General features: G+C 35.6%; 1 protein-coding gene across 1 annotated transcript in view; it reads right to left on the reverse strand.

Annotated features, from left to right (window-relative positions):
- DPYD (dihydropyrimidine dehydrogenase) overlaps window positions 1-12,398 on the reverse strand; it is an 830,145-nt gene that overhangs the window by 302,582 nt on the left and 515,165 nt on the right. Inside the window, 1 exon segment of the mRNA XM_033092743.1 lies at window positions 11,354-11,437. Coding sequence (XP_032948634.1) covers window positions 11,354-11,437 — 84 coding nt within the window.

Below are 12,398 nucleotides of genomic sequence, written 5' to 3' on the forward strand. Positions count from 1 at the left end.
ACACTGAGGAAGACAGGTCCGGGAGGCCAGTAACAAGCAGAAGTGATGAAAACATTACAAAAAATTGTTGAATTGTGCTGACTGTGAGAAGCATAGCAGACCAAGTAAACATTGATAGAGAAACAGGAAAATCTTAACTGAAAATCTTGGCATGAGAAAGGTGTGTGCAAAAATTGTCCGAAAGCTCACTGACAAACAAAAGCAAAAGAGAGTCAAAGTTTGCCAAGACATTTTGGACAGGCAAGACGATGTTTTGAGCTGTTTTGTCACTGGTGATGAAATATGGGTGTACCAATACGACCTGAAACAAAGTGTCAAAGTGCACAATGGAAGTCAGACAATTCTCCAAGACTAAAAAAGTTCTGTCAGTCCAAGTCAAGAGTCAAAACGATGTTGCTAACCTTTTTGGACACCAGAGGGATTATTCACTATGAATTTGTACCAACTGGAGAAACAGTTAACCAAGTTTACCATTTGGAAGTTCTGAAAAGGTTGCATGAAAAAGTTAGATGACCGGAACTTTTCGCCAACTATTCATGTCTCTTGCATCACAACAATGCACCAGCTCACATGGTACTGTCTGTGAGAGAGTCTTTAGCCAGTAAACAAATAACTGTATTGGAACACCCTCCCTACTGACTTGACCTCACCCCCAATGACTTATTTCTTTACCCAAAGATAAAGGAAATATTGAAAGGAAGACATTTTGATGACATTCAGGACATCAAAGGTAATATGACAAAAGGTCTGATGGCCATTCCAGAAAAAGAGTTCCAAAATTGCTTTGAGTGTAGACTAGGCACTGGCGTTGATGCATAGCTTCCCAAGAGGAGTACTTCTAAGGTGACCGTAGTGATTTTTATATTCAGTAATGAGGTACGTAGCACTTTTTCTAGGATGAGTTTGTGAACTTAATAGTCAGACCTCATATGCTTTCATTGTAGCCACCTCAAAAATAGAGTCCCTTATTTATTATCTCTTGTAGAAATTGTATTTCACTTTATCCTAAATTTATCATCTCTATATGTAGAGATAATATCTAATATGTTTAATATTCAAAATATTTTATGTGTAAGTTTTAAATTGCTTAAAATAAGGATGGCTCCATTTAAAAGAAAGTTTTTAATAAGAGCTTAGTAGTGGGGTTTGGAGAGAGTATACTGAAAACGCCAGAATCACAGATATCAGTGGGTGGTCCAGGGCTGGAAAGGTGAAGATCCCTGGGAGTTGGGATTAGGAACCATGGATTTGTCTGAGGCTAGGTCATCAAATTGATAAAGAATGCTTATCTGTTGTGGGTAAGAATGAGTCTTCCACTACACCATGGAACAAACACGAGAAAGCTAGAGTAAGTGGGAATGTTGAAAACTCATGTTTTTCTGGACCAGATAATCATGAAGTCAACTTCACCTTATGCCATCAGTTATATTAGCTAATACATCTGTTTTTGTTTGTAATATCAGAATCACTCCATCTGCCCAAGCCAGAAAGCTAAGAACTATCTTGCCACTTTTTCTTCTTCAACACCCATCATATTCAACCCATCCGCAAATGCTTCTTATTTTTGGCATATCCATTTTTTCTCTCTCTCCTATCATTTCCCAAATCAAGGCTATAAACCACCATTATTTCTCACATGAACTACTACAGAGATTTCAGCAGGTCATTCAAGTCCTCTATTCTCTTCTCATGACCCTTTATTCCATTGTCTCAAAATGAAAATATACATAATTATATCATCCCTAATGTTGTCACCATCCTACCCACCACACACAGGCACAGACCCACGCACACACACAACAAACCTTTTAATACCTTTCCAGTGCGATTTGGATAGGATTAAAATGCTTAATAAAACCTAACTTATGGGGTTTTACATAGTCTGACATATATTTTCCTCTCTGATGTCATCTTGTGCCACAAGATGTTATCAACACCAAGACAGATTTAATGTTTGTGTAAAATCTATAATTCCCAACAAATGTCTGCTTTAAGCACTCCATTCTTCTTTCTTGCCCTTCAACAATGCTTGTTTCAAACACAAGGCTCCTGCTTGTGCTGTTTCCATTGCCTGGGAATGCTCTGACCCACCCTAATCATTCTACTTAGTTGGAAATCGTCTAAATATTTCAGTTATGAAATCAAACATCACTTCCGTATATGATCCTTCCTTGACTCTTCAGAGTAGTCCAGAAATATCACATTTCATGCTTTTCAAGTATCATGGACCATTGCTTCATGGTTACCATGTCAATTACATTTTATTGTTTGTGGGGTTATTTGTCCAATATCTGTCTACTCTACTAAATGGAAAGCTCCATGAGGACAGAGAACATGTCTATATTTGCAGCATTTCACACAATTCTTGGTACACGAAGTGAATGCAAATAAGAGAAACTCTGACAATTTGGGGTGTGCAATAAATACACTGTCTTTAGAACATATTTCTCCTAAATAAAAAAGATATTCTCTAAAAGTTTGAGGAATGGCATGCCTACTACGTTGCCATACAATTTCTGGTGTAGTCAAGAAAAGAAAAATGTTGGCAAAGGAAAATTGGCAACAGAGATCTCTGTTCTTTTTGATCGAGGGCTAGAAATCTTACAAATAAGATAAAAAAAATCTGTGTGCTCTTTTGTGGTGAGTTATTAACATACATTAAGAGTCACTGTATTTGCAACTTGATCTATGCAGAATTTTAAAGCTGAATACACAGAGTAACAACAGATGGGGAGAGAAATGGAAACACTCAAACTGAATTCTAGAAAAAATAAATAGCAAATAATATGAGGAAAGAACCAAAGATATTCAAACATCTCAAAGTGGCTAAAATAGATAATTCATGCTTTAAACTGGTATCTCCTTAAACAAAACTTCCTTCTAGAGTATAATAAGCATATGGCTAGTTAATAACGTGATTTATTTTTTGGTGAAATACAAAAAACAAGTTAGCTACAAAACATGGTTTCGTTAATATTTCTGCGATGTAAAGCACCAACTGATATGTATCTGGGCGGTAGTAATAGTTCTCTGGGAATGTGGCTACCAAATAATGGTAACAAAAGCCATAGTCTTCAGTCTTGAATCAATACTCCCAGGCTGTAAAATGTCACGATTTTAATAAATTTATTTTCCTTGGCTTAGTTTTTGCAGGGGAGGATATTTCTCCAGTCAGGTAAACGCAAGTACCTCCTTCCTGACAATGCACACCTACTCCCATCTGGAAGCTTTAAACTGATTGCACTCTAAAAGACCGCTTCTACCCCAGCGGGGAACGTGTAAAAACTCTCTCTGAGGTAGACGTTGCCTTAATTTTAAGGTCTTCTTAAAAGTGGTGCCTCTTATGCCTTCCCTGATTTGTCTTATTCACTATCCTTTTTTGCCTTACCCTGAACTCTGCTGACTCCCAGTCTCCTGGCTCCTGAGTGCTTACTAGTTTTCTGGTCCAAACTTGCTTTTTAGCCTAATAAGCAGTGTCCTTTACTCCTGAGTGTTTTGTGGCTTGAATGCATGACTCAATCTTAAATAACCTAGGCTAGTTAGATCCTATGACTAAAATGCCCATTTCACTGCCAATATTTATATGTTAGCAATATTGGTTTCCAATTTTGTTACTACTTTGCACTCTGATACCTGTTAATTCTGGTGTGAAATTATGCTATGTGAACTCTCCGTGATAGCCTACAGTAAGATCACAGCTTCACCCCACCTCACTCCTATGTCTGTCTCTTTAGAGCAAAGATATTTCTAGCTTACCTTTATGCTATAGTCAACAGGCATATAGAAAACTCTGCTATACCTCCAACACTCAAAGTATGTGAGCATTTGAGGGTGATAAAAAATGTTCTGAAATGCTATTGCTGTTTTATTTTAGGACTATAACAAGTGATGAGTACAATAAAAATCACATTGAGTTAAAAATATACATTTAGATGTTTTTCCTGCAACCATTCACCAGGTGGTCCACCTATTTGTCCTACATATAATTTTTTCACTGTCACATGATTGTCCTAGGCAAAAACAATGCTACCCCCTGATGCAAACCTGGTATTCCAGTTAGATTTAAATGGTGCCTCTTTCTACTAAAAATTTATACTTTTTAAAAGAAAGCAATCATTTTATATTGTTAACATTAATAACTAAAATTGAAAAGCTCATGGAGAACTAACTTAAGGCAAAATATTGGCAGTTATATAAATGCCTCTTACAGATCTCCTACAGTCATCTACTTAACCAAGCACCCATGTCTATGCAAATGACTAAGAATTAAAATCAAATAAAAATTTGGGCATTATAATATAGTATAAAGCAAATATTTCTTTTTGATCACAGTACTTTGTCTCATAAACAAGTTGATAATTTATTTTAAAGCACTTCTAAAATAAAGGAAAATAAAAGAGAACAGGGTAAATCAAATGTATACGAGTAATATCAGATTTCAGTCACTTTGGCGGAAGCTGAACCATGCAGCCATTTATCACAGCTCTTTGTGGAATGATGTTATTTTGTAGTGCAATGATTTCCCAACCTGTGGATGTAACGTCTCAGGGGCTCAACCCACTGAGACCAACCTAGCCTATTCCATATTTTCCAATCAACTCATAGACTTTGAGTTCCAACTCTCTAGCCTGAAAATATATTTGTCCATGCTGATTAGTGCAAGATTAAGTATCACATTCAGGATAATGTGGAGCTTTGCCACACCTGTGTCTTATAAAGGCTGAAGTCAGAAGGAGTGAGAGGAATCAAGAGACTGAAACAGAGGAGGTCTCATGGGAACACATCTGACCAGTATCAATAAGCACATCTAAATCAGCTGTGATCCTCACTGTAGGTCCCCCAGGAGAGGCCAGAGGGGTCACTGTGGATTCAGGTTGTTGTATTTACCACTGGTAGGGCTCCCATATTCTTTTCTTTAACCTTTGGGATTTCTCATTCTCCTGAGTTCCTGAATTTCACCCCTCTGGGAAATATAGGATATACTATGTCTTATCGGTTGTGTTGGCTTTAAAAATAGTATCTTTATATTGCCTCTTCCACAGACATCTAATAGGGACCTGATCCAGGAAGGGTTGTGGTCATTACATATGAGATAGAGGGCCTGTTATCCCTGATGTTGGAGAAAGGCTTATTTCCCAGGGGAAATTCTAGCACATCTGGGGCAATGTGGTCCTCAGACTTAGTTTTGGATTCTCTTCCTGGTGACAGATGTTTACTCTCTGGCAAGGGTAAGAGTTATAAATCTGTGGTTAATGTTTTATGAAAAATGTTGGCGTGTTAACAGAAACAATGCTTTCTCTCTCTTTTTTAATAAGCATACAGAGTTTGTGTAAATTGAATTTGGGCACAGAACAGATCGTGAGGGAAATATCAAAGTATTGCTTTGGGTGATCTTAATTTAAGTCAATAATTATTTAAGATTACTAAACATTTTTAAGATTTACCACTTTGAAACCTGCTTGTTCTTGCTTGCTTAGCTAAAAATCATCATGAAAGCAGACTTGTATATGTATTTTATGATGACAATTAATATAAAGACTGTTTGAGTTGAACATTCCAGTGTTCAGAAATTCTTTGCACAGGATACGTGTAAATAAACGAAGAGGGCTATGATATAGCAAGACGTAGCAGGTGATAACAGTGGCACTGCAAGTTGTATTCATGACATTGCTTTGACTGTGAAGCTAGAGCAGTCTTCCCTCCAATTATACTATCACTTTAGAATTTTCCATGTAATGGAATTATTACTGAAATAGTTGTGCACTATTTAGCAATCACACCTACATAGAAGCCATCCAAACCACTCAACAGTGGGAATCCTACAAGGGCCTGGAAAATAACATTTTTGTAGCCTCTTAGAACTGTCAGGTAAAGAAATACAAATTCACTGACAGTGATTTCAATCTCTAAGTCACCATAGATTCAAATGAAAGTGTGGATCTAGTTTCTACCTTTAAATCCGTTCACATACAATATATTCTTTTTCTTTTCTCATGCAAGTTTAGTTGATTGACAAGACATAACCAGTTAATAAATTAGGTGTCATTTGAAATAGAATTGCATAGGTGATCTCTATTTGGATGACTTCAGTTGAAAAGATATGAATTCCAGGCAGAGGAAATAATAGTATCTAAACAGGTACAGAGTCAGGAGTTCCCAGGGCATTTTACTGACTTATTCGGTTTAATTAGACATTTAGATACACCCACATGACACAGCGGAAGTACTGTACACAGTCACTGGGTCAGTGACAAGGGCACCAAAGACTATGGGGCCTTGCCAGTTGGCTACCACAGGAAAGGGCAAATCAGGCTCATTCCTCGTGTCCAATTCTTCCTGGAAATAAGGGGGTTGAACTGGAAAACCTGTCAGTTCTAACACTCTGTGTTTCACTATACCCCATCATTCATTGACTTAAGGCAAAGAAGTAAACAGCCTATGTGAAAAATAACTTAAGAAAATGCTATAAAAATCTATGTGTCCTGATGACAGGAAAACAATCATTTCAAGAGGATTACTATACAACTAGTACTGAGATGTCCTGTGGAGCATGCTGCTTCTTGCTTTTTTTTCTTTTTTCTTTTTTTTTTTTTTTGCCATGTGGAACATAAAACAGGAAGTAGGAAGGCAAGACACCTTATACCATATGAATACTTTCTACCACCACCCAACTATTCTTCTATTGGTACCTGATGGAGAGTCTAAGAATTAAAGGTACTTCTGGCTGAAGACAGCAGCCTAGAGACTCTTCAATGTCAGCAACCCAGAGAATTAGCAAAAATCCTAGGAAGGGTTGGTTCTGATATTTAAAGACTGAATCAGAGAGGCATGTACTGATTAAACTCATGTTTGAGAATCAGCACTTATCCTTGGTCTAATGCTTGCTGCTATTTACATGGACCACATACAGTGTTTAAGGAGCCTAATTAAGCTCCAGTTCCTCACTGATGCATGGCACTGCAGGCCAAGTGTGGCCTTATATTCCCATTATTTCAAGAGAAGTAAGAAATAGGATTTTTCACTAACTAAAGTAAACCTCAAGTGTATGAGAAGGGAAATGTCTCCTAGAGCTAGATTATTACTCTAGCATTTTAGCTCGAATAGCAATAAATCAGTCAAATTAAAGAAAAAAAGAAATAGGATTTTTCTGTCAAATCCATCTATTGTTAAAATGTTGGTAATAGTTTCAAAAACACAACCACCCTAACAACAGAAATCTATTCAAGGACTATTCAACACTTGTCTGAATCTGGGTTAGAAGGTTTTGCAGGATGGAAGTAAAAATATTCAATATTATTCTAAAAGGACAATAGAGGGTTATTCACTCAATGCCATGAGAACAGTTAGCATCTAGAAAAAGGAGAGACCTCAGAAAGGTCCCATTCTACCTGGATTTCATAAACTTTTTTATAGTTCAATTACATTTACCAGGTAATATGTTGTCATAAGAAACTGGTTTACACAGGTTGCATGTAGACAACTTTATCTGAGTGTTAAGATATCAGAGAAGCTCCCTTGCTCCAGGGAGACGGAACACCTAAGTAGTAGGTTCAGGTTTCCTTGTGTTTTTATATATTTAGGGAAATGCAAATTTAGAACTACAAAAGACTTTAGATCTTACTTAATCCTGCATTTAATTTTCAGTTAATAATAATAATATTGAACACCAATATTGGAATACTAATTTATTAGGATCTGTTCTTCATGCCGTTCATATAGTCAGGCTTACATGCTAATTAACACTCAGGTCCTTGCCACTGCTGACCAGAAGCCTCAGCGGGAAAACATGGAGGACTCAGTGTGTTTTCAATATGTTAAATTGTTGTTGTAATATAATTCTGACTCTGGCGTGTGCACTACCAAAACTAAAGCATATTTCACCTTTGCTTGAACAAGGATTTGGTGTTCAAGGGGGGGTGTACTATTAACTAAAGTGGCAAAATCTAATAGAAGAGCACACAGACATACAAAAGACCAAGGGTTTTATTTTAGCCACGTTAGGTACAAGATGTCTATTAAACCAAAGATTTTTTTTAAAAACAACTGCTATGTAGATACTCATTATTAAAATAAAGTAAAATATACCAAAAAGTGAGCAGCACTGGGTGATGGAAAAATAATTAGGAATCACTTAAGTAAAACATTGACTTTTATGCAGGCCAAGGAAAATGTTAAAGTGTTTTATTTTTAAAAGAACAGCATAATATGCATTTGTTTATTTCTTTAGTTGGTTTTATTTTATCAATGGTCTTTATGGAGAGTTTAGAAATAACATATTAGCCTGCTATTTATAATTTAGCATTTACAGAATATTAAAGCTGGAAGGGGATTTTGAGATCATCTAGCTCAAATCCCGTATTTTAGAGATGGAAACTGATGCTTCAGGAGAGTAAGTGGCTTGATCAAGGCGACATAGGTGGTTGATGGAAAGAATAAAGTGTGATGTGGCCTTTAAACACTTAGCAAGTTGTTATGCTAAGTGGTTAAGATTTTGTATGAAGTTTCATTTTGCGGGAAATACACAAATCAAATTCCCAAGGTCAGCTTGATATTTTATTTCTACAAATTCCATAAATAAATATGATGTCTATATGTTGTAGAGGTTATAACTTTCTCTGTTCACAAATTTCACTATTTTTAGTCATTTGTAGGAACATTTACGAAGAGTTTAAATATATATGTGTAAGTTTAAATATATACCGTGTTTCCCCGAAAATAAGACCTAGCCGGACAATCAGTTCTAATGCATCTTTTGGAGTAAAAATTAATGTAAGCCAGGTCTTATATTATATTATGTAATATAAGACCGGGTCTTACAGTAAAATAAGACCGGGTCTTACATTAATTTTTGCTCCAAAACATGCATGAGAGCTGATTGTCCAGTTAAGTCTTATTTTTGAGGAAACACGGTACACATATAGCTAATTTAAAAGCACTTGGATACAAAGGCAGAATTTTTCACTTATTAAATATTTGCGAGAAAATATTTGAGATAAAGGAGGAAAAAAACAGATGTTTAAAGACAAAAATGTACTGTACTATGATACCTTGCCTCTTCTTAAGGGACTAAAATTATTGTGACTTCTAGAAACAACAGAAATGTAGAAAGTACAAGAGAGTGTTTCTAGCAGATGAATATTCTAGCCATGGAACAAATGTCAGTTTGTTTCATTCATGAAACACATATTTATCAGGCTCTGGTGATGCACACAGCTCTATGCTTTACAAGCAGACGGAAGCCTGGATCACACCAAGACGGGAAAGGGAATTGGAATGGCTCTTCAGTCTCCCAACAGTGAGCACACATTCCCCATCCCACCACTTGCAAGGGCTCGCAACTATGAAACTTAGGGAGGAAGAGGCAATGGAACAGGAAGTAGAGAAAAGGAAAAAGGAAGTAAAGAAGAAGTTGAGTAAGCCCCAGATGTGCTTATGCTCACTCTAAAGAGTCACATTTATGGTAAAGCCTTTAATTTTTTAATGCACTAATATCCTTCCTTGCCTCCATTTAAAATATTGAATATTCATGCATCCTGAGGCAGAGCAATCATTTAAAATATATTGGAGCAAAAATAATTAAATTAGCTTCAGTTTTCAATTATATAATTTACAAGAGAATGTAATTCAAAAGAAAATTTCTAAACTTGACTAACAGGAAGAATTGATTTTAATTTTATAGATGAGATCTAACAAGTGAAATGGAAATGTTCAGTTTCCTTCAGCCCAAGATATGATGGTCTTTAGAACATATGTTTTCCAAGAGTTTTACAAATCTTAATGATGATTTTAACTATAAAACTTTAGCTCTTGGCACCCTTGTTCAGCCAAAAGCTGTGAAAAAGTTGATGTGGCTAAATAATTCTCTGGAGAGGATACACCTGAGACACTTAACAGCTGGGTAAGTTCAGATGTGTTCATGAAGCGAACACCTACTCTAAAAATAAACTCAAGGTTGGACAACATTTTCAAAATAATTACCATTTTTGTGGCAAAGAATATATATGAAAATGCATTCTTCATTTAAAAATTAGTCAATAGATTTCTATTTTTCCATAGAGGTTTTTAGCCATGTAACTAAAAAAAAAATTGGTCCTAAGTTTCAAAGACTGTGAAAGGTTTAAGGAGAGTACCTTGAGTATCTCAGGCCCTGTTCCAGGGGTCCTTCTAGGAAACTTGCTCATTTTATTCAAGTTACATATCGTGACCTACTGACTGTTACCTAATCATGTGAGTCATAAAAGTCATTCAATATAATATTTTCCTTCTTCTGGATAATTCTGAGGCTTGGTTCTGTTACCACATTTACTGATCTTCTGGGTAACCTGTTATTTGTGGAAAGAGGATGTACTTCAAAAACATTTGACTAAGCCCGCCTCTCCTGCTGCTACAAAAGAATGGTTTCTTCCTAAGTCACAAATCTATTCAGAATGTCAATTAAATATTCACAAGGCACTTTAAAATCCTCCCTGAATGCTAATATGAAACCATAACCTATGTTCATTTGAATAAGCAGAAAATCAAGAGCCTCTGGCCTCTGAGTTTAATTCAAATAAGATGATGACTTACAAAAAAAAAAAAGAATCAAGCACCTACTATGTACAAGGCCTGTGCCAGATGTGGAGATAAAAGTAAACTTTCCAGGACTAGGAAATTTGTCATAAATTACTACATTTTGTATTATTTAATTCACACCATTTCCCTCTGGGCTTAAAAGCTAAATTAGATACAAAACACTCACCTTTTTAGCATTAAGCTTTCTAGTTACATTAAGATGAGGTAATTTCTACATATTAACATATATTTCCACATTTTATTCATTAGGTTTTTGAAAGTATTTTAGCATGAAGTTTCCATTTATTGTATCCAAAAATAAAAATAGCATCAAAGTCTTTTTGAAACTCCCAAAACACAGTTCGGGAATAATGATCATATGCTAAAAAATGTAAAATGCAATTTATGCCATGCCCCATTTACTACAAAATCACTACGAACAATGCATTTTGTACAGTATATTGCTCCAGGGAAACTGGATCAGCATCAAGAATGAAAAAAGAACATTGAATTTGAAATCAGCTAATTCTGCTTCAGCGCTTTTAAAAACTGTTTGTTATGATATTACTTCCTGTCAAGCACATAATGTGGTATTTTCCTCAATAAAACTAAACAGTTGCTGTAATTTCAGCTTCCTTCATTTTCCACTTTTTAAGCACTAAATATTTAAACAATGCAGACCTGGAAGTCGCAAGCCGGTCATCTGATCCACGCATCTTCTTACCTAAGGTACAGTAAGTACCTGTACAGAGGCCTGTTCTGTCACACAGACAACCATAATGACAGTTGCTGAGGTCCTTACCTGACCGCAAGCCAGACCCATTCCTCTTTCTCCCATGCCATGTGGACACGATAAATTTAACTCCAGGGCATCTGCTCCAGAAGCCTTTAATATATGGATAGAAAACGAAAAAAAAGGCAGTTTTATCTGTGAACTGGTATGTTTTCACTATTGTAACCCCACATAAGTCACGTTTATCAAATTTTAACTATTCTGCTTTCTGCATCACAGCTATCTTGTGAGGTATATTCTGCCTCTTTCAAATTAGAGTGTGTATAACTACAACAATAACAACAGCAAACATTTATTGAGCGCTTATAAGAGGACATTCACTACTCTATGTGTTTTACACTTATTTTGAATTCTCACAATTCTTGGATTATTACAATATCAATTTTACACATAAGAAAACTGAAGCACAGAGGGTTAAAATGACAGCCTGGTTATTAAGTGACACAGCAGGGATTTTAACACAGGTGTGTTGACATCACATTTATTTTGCCCTAAACAGCTTCTATTTTCATGGAAAAAATTTCTCTAATTCTGGATCATTGGTACTGGAAGTGGCAGGGCAAAGAAAAAGTAGTAGAAATGAATACAAGTAAATTTTACAATATTTTAAACTGAAAATCAGTTTTATTGTATTTTAAAAAGTCCACACTCAGAAATATGTGCAGATAATTTGTCTTACTTAAATAATTAAATAGAAATCCTTCTTATTTAACTCATTATTTTATTAGCACACAAATGGGTCCTGCAAAATGAACAAAATAGTTCTAAGTACCCTAAGAATACTTAGAAAATCATGGAATTCTTGAGAAGCCTTCTGTGAAAAACTCCAAGAATAAGCAAAATACTTTTTTTTATAGTTTAATATAGTAATTTAAGGGGTGGGAGATAAACTAAATGATTCAAGTTTTATATTCTTTCACCTAACTTCTTGAATTTCTCCAACACCACAATTAAATTTATTAATGTGACACTGGTTAATAAGATTATATAGGTTTTAAGTGTACAGTTCTACAATACATCATTTGTATATTGCATTGTGTGTTCACCACCCAAA

The sequence above is a fragment of the Rhinolophus ferrumequinum genome, chromosome 22 (genome assembly GCF_004115265.2).
Source record: "Rhinolophus ferrumequinum isolate MPI-CBG mRhiFer1 chromosome 22, mRhiFer1_v1.p, whole genome shotgun sequence".
In the NCBI taxonomy this organism is placed as follows: Eukaryota; Metazoa; Chordata; class Mammalia; order Chiroptera; family Rhinolophidae; genus Rhinolophus; species Rhinolophus ferrumequinum.